This window comes from Melopsittacus undulatus, chromosome Z (genome assembly GCF_012275295.1).
Source record: "Melopsittacus undulatus isolate bMelUnd1 chromosome Z, bMelUnd1.mat.Z, whole genome shotgun sequence".
Taxonomy (NCBI): Eukaryota; Metazoa; Chordata; class Aves; order Psittaciformes; family Psittaculidae; genus Melopsittacus; species Melopsittacus undulatus.
The window spans coordinates 68,731,794-68,748,487 of NC_047557.1; the positions used below are offsets into that span (position 1 = coordinate 68,731,794).

At 35.2% G+C, this 16,694-nt stretch overlaps 1 protein-coding gene across 2 annotated transcripts in view; it reads left to right on the forward strand.

Moving 5' to 3' along the window:
• FBXL17 (F-box and leucine rich repeat protein 17) overlaps window positions 1-16,694 on the forward strand; it is a 284,908-nt gene that overhangs the window by 86,737 nt on the left and 181,477 nt on the right. For both annotated transcript variants that reach the window (XM_034073124.1, XM_034073123.1), the window contains exon 6: window positions 4,247-4,377. In XM_034073124.1, coding sequence (XP_033929015.1) covers window positions 4,247-4,377 — 131 coding nt within the window. The remainder of the gene's footprint in view (window positions 1-4,246; window positions 4,378-16,694) is intronic.

The following is a 16,694-nucleotide window of genomic DNA, read 5'->3' on the forward strand; positions in this document are numbered from 1 at the left end:
ATCACACATGTGCTTTGGGGGGCTTACATCAGAGAGATGTTTATTCCCTGAAGGCACATATACACAGAGTGTCAAGAAAATGAAGCTTAATTAGCAAAAGATGTGAATTTAAAGCTCATTAAGTTCTTATAAGCACATTATTTCAGAAATAATTTGGCTGTAGTTCTGAAGAGTATCTATCTTCTATGAATTGTTTAGAGGTACACTTGGAAGTGTTAGGTTTGGACTCAATCTGAAAGGTCTGTTCCAACATAAATGATTCCATAATTCTGTTCTATGACTGTTAAGGAAGTGTATCTCTACATGAATTGCTGAAACATGTGGCGAACAGAAAAAAAAAAGAAAAATAATTAGTGGGAGACCCTTCAATAACAGCTAAATATTCATAGGAGTTAATACATCAACACTGAAAAATTACCTGTCATCGGAATGGTAGTAACAATTTTTTATCATCTAAGGTATATGAAATTTATCCTAAACACAGTCTCAAATCAGGTGTATTTTCCCCTTCCCCCATTTTTGGTAGTTTTCAAATGCTCTAGCTTCTTGTTTAGCCTTGCACATATTTTAATATTACAAGTTCCAGTAATCAAAAGAGAAGTCTTATGAATGCCATAACTTTCACGCACACAAATATTATGATAATCTCTGAATCTTTAAATATATTAACCTCTGTAAAATTTCATTTAAACCAACCAACAAAAGTATCTGAAGCTCTGTTTTTCAAAATTTCTTTGTCGAAAAACATTTTGTGATCCAAGTGGTTCTTTTGCATCTGTCATTCACACTGAAACAATTCTCTTTCAGTACATTTCAATAGCCAATCTCCTCAGAAAGCCTTTACATCCTGCGCTGTCAATTTTCTGTCTCTTAAGTGGGACTAAGAGGAAGGGACCAGTACTGTGTTCCATTCTAATCTCAATCATCTAATTATACTCACTTTGAAATGTAAATGCTTTTATTACACTGTCTCATACAGTTTTAACACTGAATCAATATTTAGTCATTTCAACAAGGTTGTGTATATGAGTAGTATACGATTTGCTTAACTGTTCTTTCTCATTTCTTTTATTTTTATTTCATATTTTTAAGCCCTTTGCCTATTATTTGCATCATCTGTTTTATTATCACGTTAAGTATTCCTTTTTCAGTTAAAACATTTTGCCTGCTGAAGCTCAATTCCAAGTTTAAATTCTGCTCAAGCTGAGCATTCTTTGTTGAGCTATAAAATTAAGAATTAAAGAAAAGTGTGACTATCCATAGAAGAATTCCCCTCAAATTGCTCAATAAAATGGTATTGCTGTGTGAAGAAAATTGATTTTGATTAGCAGAAAGCCCCCAACAATCCAAACACAAGAGATTGTTCATCCTTGTGCCCTCAGATTAAGTGTTTATGTCAAAGAATATCCTTTTCCCTTGGAAAAATGCTCATTAAAGGTATGTCTTTTTAATCTCAAGATTTATGTATGCACTGAAGATTTGAACATCCCAACTGTCCAGCTGTCTGCTTGGAGGCATAATATAGAACTCAGATATTTTTTCTTGCCACTTTTTTGTAGTACTAGTGATTAATAAAGGAATAGGCACTGTAGCATTATCCCCTTACAATTACTTTTTTGGGTAAAATTTAAAATAGGACATTAATGTCCATTTTAATGAAAAATGGTTACATACACATTTGTGACAGTTCTTTGACTTGTAATAAGATGTCAATACCACTGATTTAAATATGCAGAGGGGTATTCTTTTCACCTATCATGTTCCGATTGCTACAGCATTGTTTCAGAAGGTCCAGTACTTACGGGAATGTGTATCCAGTTCTACAGATCTTGACAGTCAGTCAGTTATGTGATGTGGCAATAGTGAGGTTGTATAGATCAAATTGTACTTCAGGACTTTGTATCAGTTTAAGCCCTCTCTTCAAATTTCTAAGTAAGATTTTCTGGATCGAGTACATTGTGCCTAATAAAAAGAAGAATTTACCTACTAAGGAGGTCAGGTGTCAGGTAGGCTGTTTAAAATGAATAAATGTGATAGTAAAAAAGGCAAGTGATGGTTGAGTTACTGTATATTGAATATAACTGTAGACCATTATTAGAATGAGGGAAAGAAACAATGAGGGAATGCTAATTCTCTGGTGATGGTAAAGGATAAAATCTACCTTGGAAACCCTACTAATTTGGTCAAGACGAGTACTAGGACTTAAGTTTCGGTTTTAAGTCTATCCATACAATGTAAAAGTGTTGTGATTTGGTTTTTAGTTTTTTTGGTTGGTTGGGTTTTTTTGTTGTTTTGTTTTTTGGTGCTGTTTTATTCATTAGGTTTGTTGGAGTTTTTTTGGTTTTTTGTTTGGTTTTTTTTGTGGCTTTGTTTTTTTTTTTTCATGGGAAATCATGAATTCTTTCCTCTGTATCTGTTGTTGTCTCAGTGAGGTAGATACTGTACTGTTATCTCTTACCTAATTTGAAGCCATGTTAGTTAAACTATTACTAAAAAAAGCAATGATCTAGTGTGAGTCCAGATTTTTTAATTTGAAAGTAATAATACTGAAAGAAGAATCTCGCTTGTAAGAAGAGTGTGGTCCTTAAAGAAAGCATATTTTAGTTAAAAATTCTGTGTGCTTTTTATAGTTTTTTGTGGAGCTTTGTTTGTTTGTTTTTAAATGGGAAAATTTTTTACTTGTCTTTGATGTCTCCTGGTAAATATTTGTTTACTGTCATAGGACATATGCATTGTTGTATTGTCCAGTAGGTATATTCCCAATGTCATATGCACTGGCCATGTTATGGCTAACATGGTATAAAGGATGAAGTATCTAATATGAATATCTGTATGAAGATAAAGAAAATTCAAGTTGCTCTAAGTTTCCACTTCTCTTTGTAATTTATGCAGAAAAAAATGAAGGATAGGCTATGAGCTTTTTTTTTTTGGGTGCTTAGCAGGTAAATCCTTTAAACTTCCTGGTAGAGCAGTATCTGTAAAATGCAGAGAGACAGAGCTTGTAAAATCTGTCCATTTTACTAGTGCAATATCAATCATTATGAGCTTTTCTCCCTAACAGGCAAATAAGAAATCAGAAGTTCAATGAGATTACAACAAACACCTCCACAGTACACCTGTGGTAATACCCTAATAATAGGAATATCATTGTCCTATACACATACCCTGCAATTGTTTCTCAGTGGTCAGGTTCCTTAATTTTATGCTTGTTCTGCAGGATTTTTGGAAGCAGTAATGGTTTATTTTCAGCTTCAGGTTCGAGAATGTTAAAACTTCTGGAGCAAAACACCACAACACCAATTTCTGTGGAAGAAATTTCTGTTAAATACACTGACTTAATAATTAGCTACTGAAGTAGACCGATTATACGATCTCAGTTGTATGCCTTTACTTAATCAAATCCTTTGTGACTTAAATCACTGTATAGGATTATATTTTTCTCTCTTACAGGGAAAGTAAATTTAATTGAGGTATCAGTATTACCTAATACAATTATTTTTAGAGTATAACAGAGATTATTTCAGACAGCTTAAAAAGTAAACAGCACTTGGAAGTTATTATGACTAAACTGATTTGTTGTTTAAGGATACCGCAGAAATCTGTAAAAATTTTCTCCTTTGAATCCATAGCTCATAAAAATAGTAAGATGGTTTTGTTTGCTTTTTAAGGACACTGTAATGATTAACAGTAGCCATAAATCAGATTAATCAGTGCATAAATCTTAATCATATTGTGACTACAACTTTTGTTGTTCAGAATATCCAAGTTAGTATTGATGGCTGAGCAGGTAAGACTATGGTATAAATATCGTATTTTCCAAGGAGTTTGTAATATTTACTTAGTTTGACAACCTTAGACTCTGGAGTCTTTAATCACATGCATTTGAATCTAAGCACGGATGTATTCCTTTGATGCCATATTTTTCTTATAATTAAATGAGTTGGTATGTTACCTTGGTATTTATAATCCATATGGCTAAAAGGAGGAAGGCCTAGGTCCCTTTTGCAAGTGTTTTGGTGCATGAGTGAGAATGACTAGATTTCATAGAGTAATTGAGTGCCTGAATTCCAAATTTGCTAAAGTTGGATTCTATTAGTATTTATTTTTTTTTTTGTGAAAAATATAGTAAACTTATCTTTCTTGACTATTTTGCACATATGTGATTCCAAAAAGTTTAACAGGTTTTATAACAGTCATGTAGTGAACAATTTCAGATTATTTATTTCTATCATTTTTGTCTCAATAGCTAAGAAATCTTTCCAGCTTGGATCTGCGTCATATCACTGAACTGGACAATGAAACCGTGATGGAAATAGTAAAGAGATGCAAAAACCTTAATTCCCTCAATCTGTGTCTGAACTGGATCATTAATGACAGGTAACTTTGTTATGGGATCTAAAGCCAGTTGAGAATAATTCCTTATGGCTCAGAGGGTGGAGGAAATAAATGAGAGGAAGCAGTTTTTTTCTGCATGCTTATTCTTGCTTGTTTTGAGTAAATCATCTAAACACATATTTTATAGAGTGAATATTTCTGTTAGTGGGGGAAAGTTTAGTTATAAGTGGATGGCTGCACTAACCTGTTTCCTGTAACTTTCACGAGAACGTTCTCTCTACTGTGTGTGATAGAAATGTACAATTGCAGTTATGACTCCATCAGTAGTTAGCCAGGATTTAAACAGATTTATATGCATACAAACAGTAAATAATTTTTTTATTATTATGTAAGGAAAAATAAACTGCTTGTGGGTTATGTAGCGGAATTAATATCTTTTTTTTAGAAAGGAACAAATCCTTCATGTTTTTGGGAAAGAGACTATCTAGAATGAGACTTAAAGAATAAGTAGGTATTACCTTAGGCTTTTCCTTTTGACCAGAATGCCTCCTATCCTGCTGTATTCCCTCTTTTTTATCAAGTACGATTAAGTAAATGCACACAGTTGCTGTATAGTTATATAGATGAAACATGAAAAATATTGTGAATTGAAGAAGAAGTTTCCTTTTAAAATGAGAAAATTGAGCAAAGCCACTACCTCAGAGTATACAGAAAATAACATTTTTAATTACGTTTAACAGGTTGGTTTATTATAACTTGTTCCTTAAACAAATAGGCTGTTTCAGCAGTTTTACTTCTTCCTTATGGTTACAGATTTCTTTCTAATATACTCTCTTTCGAAGTTTTCTGAAGTCCTTAAGGATGTTCTAAGGCGCAAATGAGCTTAAACTTTGGTGAAAATGTACTGTTCTAAATATATTAAAATTGAAATTTGTTAAATAGGAAGTACCATTGAACTTTGACTATAGCTCTGTGTTTAGCCTTAAGACTGTTTCTTTGTGTTGTAGGTTTAGGTCAGACCCTTATGGGAACACAGTGGTTATAAAAGCATTTAGTTGCCTCATATCTCTGTTGGTAGAGACATACACATATTTTCATATTCAGAATCAGGCTATGGTAATGGAAAACTTTAAGCAAGTCAGAAAAAATAGTAAGAAGAAGAATATAAATTTAAAAGGCAATCACTTTTCAGGTTTTAATTAAAGTACTTAAAAATGTTATAACTTTCTACCTGAACATTTTGAATAGGATAGTTTGTTAAATGTGATCCAAACTGATGTCAAGCAGTTCTTGAAATTATTTTACTAGAATAAAAAGTATACATTTTCATTATATTCATATAACTGTAAAACTTCTTGTTGAATATGGTTAGAATTATGAAGCTTAACAAGAAGATGAAACCTTTTCCAGCCATTACAGATGACCCAATGTTATATCTGACTTTTATATGGTTGTCTCTGTAGTTCTTTTGATTTTGTGTTTATTTCTGGTCATACCTGTCAGTACTTTTCCAACATGTAAAACTTAACTACAAATTTAAGTTTAATTATTCAAATTAGCTCTACATAAAAGCAAACAAAGATTTTAGAAAATAACTGATGCATTTGTCAAATCTTATTCACAGGCAGGTATTTGGTAATTCAGATATTTTTCCTCTTTTAAAAGTGAGATGAAACTCTAAAAACTAGTCTTAACTGAATAAAGTTATTTCCTCTACTCCTTTTAAATGCTGAATTAGAAATTGCTGAAAAGTATATAAAAATTATGATACATCCACTGGGTTTTAATCAATGTGGAAACTAGTTCAACAGAGTATTACGAGTGTATTGTCTTTGAGGATGTTAGTGATCATTTGGAAGTTTGCATGATTGTTCAGGTGCTTACCTTGTGTAAACACCTAAGTTAGCTTAAACTAAATATGAATTTATTGACTACTTAAGGCAACATGAGTTTTATTTTGGGGTGTTTTTTATTTTGGAGATTTGCAGAACATCTGGAGGTTGTTGAGATTAAGCTATGGTTGTGCCTTGGAGGCAGATATGTGGCATCTGCATGGCACAATAAAACAGCGAGTAGTGTTGGTTGGGGAACTTGTAGTAATTATCACCAAATGCCATCAGAGTCCTAATCAGTGATGTGGGGAAGATAAGCATTATGTACACCTCCCTGAGGTTTCAGCAGAGATAGGAAGTCTGGTTTTGTTCTAATTACACTACTTTTGAGAATACTGGCCTTCTGTACAGTGCTTTCATGAAATATCATGGTGGCTAATCCATAGTAAATGCTATAATAAGACAATCTCCCCATACTGTAGTGATAAAAACTTGTTAGTGAGAAGCCTAAGGTGGAGGAATTTGGGAATACAGATTCCAAAGAGGGTCAGGAAGTCAAAGTATGTAAGAAATTCAAAGGAATTGTAGTAGATGGTTGGAGGCCAGACTATATGCCTGGAAGCCAAAATGTTTGTGCAGCAGCACAGTCAAAAGGGAATATTTTCTGCTTTGAAAGGCTCATCTGCTTTGTTCTGCTGGGTCATAATGCAGGAACATTTTCTCAGGATTGGGCATCATACTTGTAGTCATAGAGCATATAGGGAGTTCTGCGTTGTTAGCTAGCAGAGTAAATTGTTAATGTGGCCTTCCGTAAGTTAGAAAAGTATTTAAATGATGTATGTTGACTGCCTACCGTGAGTTCACATGAACTCATGTAATCAGCCTTGGGAGCTGCTAAGGTCTGGATGTGTTTTGGGTAGAGAATACAGTGCTGAACATGATCTCAGCTTAGCTCATTGTATTTAGTCTTAGAGCTGCTGGTGTATATGAATGCCCCAACATTTCACCAGCCCACATGAGCATCAAAATAGTAGCTCAGCTCTTAACAGTACGTTTTTTATAACATGCAGGATTAGTGAATGCTAAAATCATTTTCGAGAAAGATAAATTAGTCTTCTCTTCCTGGACCTGTAAGTCTCTGCATTTTAAGTGTGAAAATTATTTTAATAAAATTACTTCTAAAAATATATGTAAAGCTGTCACCATGCTTCTGTAATTTTGCAGAGGCAGATATGTTTGTTTTATGTATGGTGACTACAAATCCTAATGCAGCATCTTCATATTAAATCACCTTTGGTCTGACTGAGGTGAAACGTGCTTCAGGAGCAGTGGTTCTTATTCCTGTCGTTTTGTATAATCTTGACTTGGGGATATAGCAGAGCCTTCCAGAAAAGTAACTGTACTTTTATATAGTATTTGCTATGAATCATTCTAGGTGAATACTAGCATTTCTTAATTCTAATTTAATTTCATCTTTTCAGTGTTATCTGAAAGATGATCTCCTTTGAGTTCTCTGCATATTTATCAGCTATTTAGTCAGCTGCATTGGAAACCTGAACTGCATAAAAAACTATATAATGTAAGACAAATTCATTTTACTTTTAAAATTACTTAGGCTTTTAAATATCATAGTTTTTAATTAAGTTTATAAAAAAATTGCTTCACCCTGCAGATGTGTTTTGTAGAATGATTCTATTTCAAAATAAAGCATAGAACTTGGACAGAGATAATCAGCATACTTTGGTAAATGATCTCCTTAAAAGTCTGGGTCTTTTTTCTTTTTAAGTGATTGCAAAAAAATAGTCCTTTGTGATTAGTCCAGAGTGGTGGTTTAATGTTGGCTAGCTGCCTGATGCCCATCCAGTTGCTTTGTCAGTCCCCTCACCCAGCAGGACAGAAGGAGAAAATAGATGGAAAACGCCATAGGTTGATATAAAGACACAGAGGTCACTCACGAGTTACTGTCGTGGGCAAACCAGACTTGACTTAGGGGAGATTAATTTATTGACAATTAAAAATACAGTAGAATAGTCAATGGGGAAAAAAGGGCAAAACCAAACCACCTTCCCTCACCCTCCCCTTTGTCCAGTCTCAGCTATAATCCTTCATTCCTAACTAGTTTACTTTTTCCCTCTGAAGCAGCACAGGGCAGTGGGGAACAAGGGTTGTAGCAAGTTCATAAGACTTCACCTTTGCCACTCCATCCTCATACTCCTTTGCTCCAGCCTGGGCTCTTGCACTGAATTTATATGGCAATGTTTTGCAGGGGTGGCTTCTGTAAGAAGATGCCAAAAGCTTCCCCCTTGTCAGACAGAGCCAGTTCCAGCTGGCTCCAGAACGCCCCACCACTGGCCAAAGCTGAGGGAATCACTGATGTGATAACGTATTTAAGAAAGGTAAAAACCTCTGTTAAGAGAATCCAGGAGAGGAGTGAGAATACGTGAGAGAAAACAGACCCCCAGTTCAGTGCAGGAGGGGTAGAGATGCTCCAAGCACCAGAGCAGATTCTCCTATGGCTGTAGTGCAGTCAGTGGTCAGGCAGATGTGCCCCTGCTGCCCAGGGAGGTCCTTGGTGAACAACATTCCATCTGCAGCCCATGGAAGACTCCACACTGGAGCAGTGGGATATTCCATGACCCCCATGGAAAGCACATCTGGGAGCAGGCTCCTGGCAGGAACTGCAGCCCATGGAGAGGAGCCCGTGCCAGGGCACATATTCTAGCAGGACTTGTGACCATGTGGGAGACCCATACTGGAGCAGACTGTTCCTAAGAGATTGTACCTTGTGGAGAGGACCCATGCTGAAGGAATTCTTGAAGAGCTGAAGTCTGTGAGAGTGACTCACACTGGAGAAGGTCATGAAAACTGTTTCCTGTGGGAGGAACCACATGCTATGGTGTTACAGTTGGTATACCATGATTCCTCTCTGCTGCTTCTTTCTTCTCACAGTTCCCTCTGTTCTGGTGTGTGCTCTGCATGCTCCACAGCTCCTTTAGGAGTACTCATCTGCTCTGGAATGGGCTCCTCCAGTCACTGTGGAGTAGGTATGTGCTCCAGTGCAATGAGATGCCTCCACCTCCACCTTCCCTGACCATGGTCTTTGTACTGCTGTTTCACATGCTCTTTGTATTCCCTTCCCCTCTTTGTGTTTGGTGTGGTTTGGTTTAGAATCATTTTGCCATTTTTGAGGAGCTCAGCTGTGTCCAAACAGGGCAGCCTCCCTGCCAGCATGTTGGCATCTGCACTAAGTGCAGTGGTTTTCATTTCATAGCTAAGAACAGGTTTCTGCGAGTCAGGTTTTGTCCTTAAAATGTGAAGTTGCACAATTCTTACCGTGATTACCAAAACAGGTGTTCATAATTCCTCTTATTGCATAATACTGTGTGAGAATGACATCACAGATGTCCAGGAATGTGAGATGTATTTCTTGTGGAATCTAGCTGTGGTCACACAATGTTGCCATTCTGTGTAACTTTGTTTTAAATGTTATGCTACTTCACAGTCCAGCCTGCAAATAGGTTGAAAAAAAAAATAAGGATATGGTTCCATACATCCCTCAAATCATTATCCTTGGCAGAGTTAGTAGCCCTTTCAGCTTCCATTTATAAGCCCTGAACCAGCTTTATAAAGGCTTCTGAGAATGGTTTCTTTGGCATTGTTATAGAACAAATTCTTTTTTGCTAACAGATGATGGGAACAGATCTTTCTCATAATGTCTGCAAAGTTTAATCAATGATAAAAATTAGAATGCATTTTCTATAATCTAGTGTAACTGTCCATTTATTAATGTTTTAGCTTGCTATGTCTATTTCTATGATGGTATTAAAGTAAATAGTTTTTAGGAACGATTTTCTGGTTGAAATCAATGTTATTGGAAAGAGTAAAACTTTCAGCCTCTTGTTGTGATTTGCCACTCATATCGTTCTTTGCGTACTTGAGAAGTGGGAATAAACAGTCCACTGTTTTCACACTGCTGAAATGTATGATAAATGAAGCTCTCTAAATAGTGAAAATATGAGGAGGGTGATTAAGTCTGACAATTCTCATGTAAAAAAATGGAGATGATAAATATCTCCTGTGATTACTTACTAATTTAGTGCAAGGGACTAGCACCAGCCTAAACAATTTTATGAGTTGTGGCAAAAAAAAAATAAAATAAAATTGGAAGATAGGTATGCACCTTGTCAAGCTAAAGCAGAAACTTCTTAAAGTTGATTGCTAATAATTGAAAATGGCAGACTTGACAAAAATGTGGCTTGACTTTTTTCTGTCTGACATTCCTTACAGAAATTAAGAAAGTATAATGTTCCCTGAAGGCATGGAAATGACAGTGTGGTATAAATCTGAGTCCTTAGTGCATCAGGAAAATGGAAAGGTTTTGTATATATATAATTTCTGTACAGGTAAAATATTTGCAGTGTTGTAATTTGAAGTAGTACAGAAAAGTAAAAATTCCAACCTATTAGAGCTTAGACTAGAAGGTGTAATCCTTAACTGCAGTTATGGTGCATTCTAAGGTTACAACCTATAATTCACCATGCAGTCAGAATAGACGCAGTTCTTGGGGGATAAAAAGAGAAGAAGGGGTGGCTGTCTCAGTGGTTTACTGCACTGACTATGTTGGTTAGAGTCTATCAGTATACCCATTATACATAGTATTTGAAAGGCATATAAGCATGTTCTAAATTTGCTTTAGGCTATTCCTTGCTGAATGGGTTATAAACTGAAATTGAAACTAATACAGCAATTTTGGTGTTTTGTTGTTTGTTTTTTTTGTTTTTTTTTTTTCATCTGGAGGTGGGCTTAAGACCCATGTTATTGATGGGCCATCAGAAAATAGGAAATGTGTCAGAGGGTATATGCTAATTGCCTTCAATCCTGATCAGGTTAACTGAATGATTCCCCCCTTTTCTCTTGTTAAAATCAAAGGTGGCTGGTATATGCTGAATTTTCTGTGATGTTAAATGTGGTTCATTTTGTGCTTTAGAAATTCAAGATTAACCAGTAAGTACTGGCTTGTAAAGGAGATGAAAAATTAATGTACTTTTGAGAAGCTGTAGTAAACTTGAAGAGGAAGATAGTAATGAAATCGAAGCTGAGTTGACAGGATGAATGACTGGGTAGTTCTGGAATTAGCAGTAATAATGTAATGAGGAAAGTAAGCAGTAACTTAAACAGAAAATGGTGATCATGGTGATGCCTGTAGGATATAGGCAATGAACAAGTGAGGTATGCAAAGGAAAAAAAAAAGGTGAACAGTGACTTATGTTTGGATTAGAGTTTCATTAGCTTCTCTGCATACCTGTGATTATGATCTACTGATTCTCAGAACTGTGGACTGAGATGTCCCCCAGTCCGTGCATCTAGCTTTTATTCTCCTGAAGTGAGGAAAAAACTGGTAAATACTCACCTCTGTGTGCCAGAAGAGAGCTGCAACTCAGCCAGGTTGTGCAGCTAACTTTCAGAGGGGCAGAGTGTTTCCAGGCCTCAGAGTTCCAATCTGACCAAGCATTAAAAATGACCTGCCTTTTTCATTGGAATCCATTTTCATAATCTGTAGAGTGTGCACTGGCATTGTGCCACACCTAGGCTGCTGTGTCCAGTTTGGGGATCCAGAGCACAAAAGAGACATGGACATGTTGGAGAGTCCAGCAAAGAGCCAGAAATCTGAGGAGACTGGTGCAGCCCTCCAGTGAAGACATGCTTGGAGAGCTAGGACTGTTCAGCCTAGAGGAGAGAAGGCTCAGGGGGTTATCATCAATGTAGATAAATACCTGCAGAGAGGGTGCAAAGAACAACCAAGTTTTTAGGTGATGCCCAGTGGATTTATGAGAAAAAAGGCATACTGGTTTGGAAGAATACTGAAATAAATCTGATTTTCACAATACAAACTGGAGACGAAAGGCCTTTTATAATTCTTAGTTAATTTTACTCTTGTTATTCAATACAAAATGCTTTGATTCAGACATTTTCAGCATGTTTATAAATAACCTAGGATCTAAGTAACTTGATTTTGTATTTTCTGTGACTGAGAAGATGCCTGCTTTTATAATACACAATAAAAAACACGGTTTAAATACACCCTTACTGGAACCTTTTCAGGTGAAGTTTACTTGCAAAGTCTGGATATCATCCTATGGTAAAAGTTGTTTTTTCCATCCTGATCTCAGCAGCTGTCCATCAACAAGGCATAACAATAAGCTTGCATGCTGAGCAGTGTAACAAATGTTACCGAGCAAGGTCCATCAGATGGCATTGAAAAATACATGCAGTCTTTCCAGGTGCTGAAAGTAGTTTGCTACTGTGAATAAAGTACATAAAGCAGGTCTCACCTTCAGATTTTATAGCTCTATTGTTTACAATATATATATATATTTCTTTTCACTGACAGTTTTCAGTGCTTTCCTTTTCTATAAAACTGTATGCCGTGATTGTGATTTTTTAAAAAGCATTTGTCTAATCTTTAATGCAAACTGTAGTCCCATTTTTCTTCCAGACATCAAATATTGGCCAGCTGAATTTGGTTTAAAAAGTTTGTGCCATCCTTTAGTATGTCAGCAGGGGAAAATTAAAACATGCTTTCACAGGTTTTCTTCCATTAGTAGTCTTCTGGCCCAAGAGACTGTAGCAAGAATTTAAAATAATATTAGATCTCCCTGGGACAGCCAAACACAAACATCCTGCACAACAGAACAACCCTCAATTCATTATTGAAACACAAAAATTCATTTCATTTTAGCACTCTATAAACTTCCAGGGTAATTTTTTTTTAAAATATTAGTATTTGGAATTCAAAAGAAGAGAATTGAAATACAACTAAAACCTAGCCTTACTAGTAATATTTTACTTTTCCAAACATTGCTTGGAAACCAAGGCTAGAGAGATGCCATTTGCTGTATCAGTTAATTTTTACGAATCATTTAATGATAATTTCTGTGGCTTAGTGAATTGCAGTCTACATGAATTACACTTCAGAGAATGAGTGTAATACAGAACTATTCTGTAGACAACTCATCAGAATAACCTCTTCTGTATTCTCTCATCTCTTTACCTGTAGTGCTAAACAATTGTTTTAAACATGTGCTATTAGCAAAAAGATAAAAGTTAGAACTGTGAAGAGATTATTGTGTCATTCTCACTTAAAAAATGTAGTTATTTTGGTTATAGTTGATATACCAAAATATATTTTGTCACTATGCTTGACAGATCTCATTTTCTAAGTAAAATATTGTCTTGTTTTGGGAAAAAATCTTATCACTCTACTGCAGGCTGATAAAATTGGCTAAAGTATTTGAAGCTGGAGGTCAAGTTTTTAAATAAACATTTCAGAAGTTTTCAGTAGCACATACCATTTTATTTTTGCCTGTAACATTGTTTTCGTTCATATCTTTCTTACATAGTATATGTAGCTCTGTAGACAATGCAGATGTTTGCTGAAAAAAGTTTGCAGAAATGTGTCCTGATAAGTTCTAATCTAAGTCGTGACATATTAATTTATCTATGAATCTCAATACCTCTGAGTGTTAGGAAATAAATAAGGTAAAACAGTGTGAAAGCTAGATTATTTTTAAAAAGCAGTACAAAAGTTAGTTTGAAATTTCACTGTTGCAGACATTTTTTGCTAACATACCAGTCACAAAACATATAATAGCAGTTTATTGTCTGTGTGTTAAAAGAGTTATGGATAGGTTGGTCTTTCTCAGGACTGTTCCAAACACAATACAATGAATGCACGAAACTGTATGGTAACATACAATGAATATGAAGCATGCATGTTCTAGAAATGAAAGGAATTTGCTGTTTTAACATTGATGTTTCCTTTTTTTTGGAAAATTTTTATGGATAATTTTGCATTGCAAGTTTCTGTAAGTGAAGAATGGACTTCAAAAATCTCCCTGAAGTGGATTTATATTGGCTGCCAAAATGGAAACTGACATGACAGAAATAATAACAGGTGTTAATTTTTTTTTTCATCTATATCTTGTCTTAGTCTTTATCCGCCCATTTACAGGCTTATTAAAATATTAATGTTTATTCAGTTTTTACTGGCTTCAATTCAGATTTGATTGTTAAGACATCCAGACATCTAATGAACGTAGAATTTAGCCTTTAAGTTTCCTGAGTTCATCCTAAATTTCTGTAATTTTTTCCTATTGTGTAAATAACATACTGTATAACTTTTTTAGTTTGTTCCTGGTTTTGGTTTTTGTTTTTTTTTTTTAGTGCACAGGTGTCTTTCAGAAAAGAGATGAATTACAACGCATTATTCAAAATGTAGCTGAACAATGGACTTTTACCCAGTAAATTAGGCCTTTTCAAACAAGTAACCATGCTTGAAACAAGAATTATATTGGAAATTAAACCATGTTATTTGGAGATAGTTTCGTGTTGTTAAAATGTACCCTGTGATCTCAATATTACAGAGTAGCTGTGGCTTACTGGGTGGACCATAAGACAGTGACAGTTTGAAGGCTACAGATGACATGATCTCTGATCTGTGGGAAAGGACTGGGATAGATTTTAAGGCTATTTGGCTGCCCCCAGCACTCTGAATGTTATAGTTTACAGTGACATTATCTGGTACTATTCTGTTAATTTTGTCTGTTGGCAATTTTTGCTCTCTGCTACTTTTTCTTCATGAACTGCCCTGGTGCTGTCAGTAGCTTCACTTCGTTGTCCTTGAGTTCACCTATCACTCACCATCCTTTCCAGCTTTATTTGGACATTACCCTTTTTTTGTCTTTGCTAGTTTCTTTATTGTTAGTATTTTGGGTCAAGCCCATATCTCCTGTTTGTACAGCATGTAACACAATCTCCAGCCCAGTCTTCATGTTGGCAAGATGATCCTCCAGCCCTCTGACCTACCTAGCTTGTGAACAATGAGAAGGCAGTCTGCTGTGCCTCTGTGTTTTAGTAGATTTGTCCTTGCAATCATAAGCTGTAATTCCAGACCCTGCATGCTACAGTTTGACAGTGCATGAGCAAAACTAATGTTGTACTGTAGTCCACTGGTGGTTTAAGTGATGATTTTGAAGTGATTGTTTCATTAGATGAGTGCATATATGACAAGGACTGAAAAAAATTACCTTGCAGCTAAAATATATCACTGGATCTTCAATTTTATTTGAGAAAATTATTTTGTCACACTTCCGTTCCAGCTTCTTTTTGCATACTTTGAGTGTTCAAAGGGTAACATAAAAGTGGTGCAGAGTAAAGCTTCTCCTTCTGAGACTGCAGATTATGCTAGCCAATTTATCAGGAGAGAGAGTTTATAAGCATGCACACTTTGTATACTGTCTGTTGCCTATCACAATTAATCTTTTTCAGCAGATGCCTTGAAGATAGTGGTATTAAACAGACATTTGCATCAAAGTGACTTCTGTTATGGTGTCATACTGTTGTATGAAGATTCATATATATTATTCATTTGCATCCTAAAAGAGCTACAGGAAAAGCAAATAGTTAAATTTTGTATGTACTTTGGATATGCAGCAGCTCTGAGTTTAACAGTATCTTATAAAACAATGGTGGTATAGTTTAGACAAGTAATCCAGCTATATTGAAGTTAAAAGACATCATTTGAATAGCAATGCACTTCTAAATGTTTACAGACAATAGTTGCACAAAATTCCCTCTGCTTTTGGAAGCAGAAATTCAGCAAATGCATACAGTGTTAATTACTCTTACAAAATATTGGTAGAATGTGGGACTTGCATGTGATTTAAATTGTTATTTTTACTCACACTACGTGATGTCCTACATTTTTTACCATAAAGATTCTGTCATCTAGTGTAATATATTCATGTTTCCTGAAATTTCAAGATACTTTTTTTGCACTGAAATATTGAATGCTGTATAACATCCATATACTTAAGTCTATATATACATGCATGCTACGCAGAATTTGTTCAGAAGCTTCAAAGTGATTTTTTTTCTACAGAGCTTTTCATAAAGAGTGTGAGATTGAACACAGGAGGAGAAGTTTTACTGGTGATGTACTTGTATTATAGTGATGTACTGGTGTCAAGACTTTTAAAGTCATACATCAAGATCAAATAGTATTCTAAAATATTAGATTAAAGCTAATAATAGAGCAATATGTTATCATTAAATCTGTTTCATATACTTGTTCTCAGTCTTAGAAAATTTATATGGTTTTCCAAGCTCAGCATAACATCATTTTTAAAAACAGGATTGAAACCCTAATAACACACGTTCTATAAGAAATTAGTATCACTGTTTTTCCACATTTACATTGCTAGTAGCTGTCCATATCTACCTTGAGAACTAATCACTTCCTAAAACAGGATATTATGTAATCTGCCATTAGCAATCATGTGTATTTTGATCAATGCGTAGCAGAAAGATCGGAATATGTTATTTTTTCGTCATCTCACCTTTGGCATCACACAGTACCTGTAGAGGAGAAGAAAGAGTAATGAAAAATGAGGACACGGTTCTAATACTGTATTGTCCCATGTAAAGTTCGACTGTGTGGAATCGCTAGTCTTTTTTGAATATATAGGT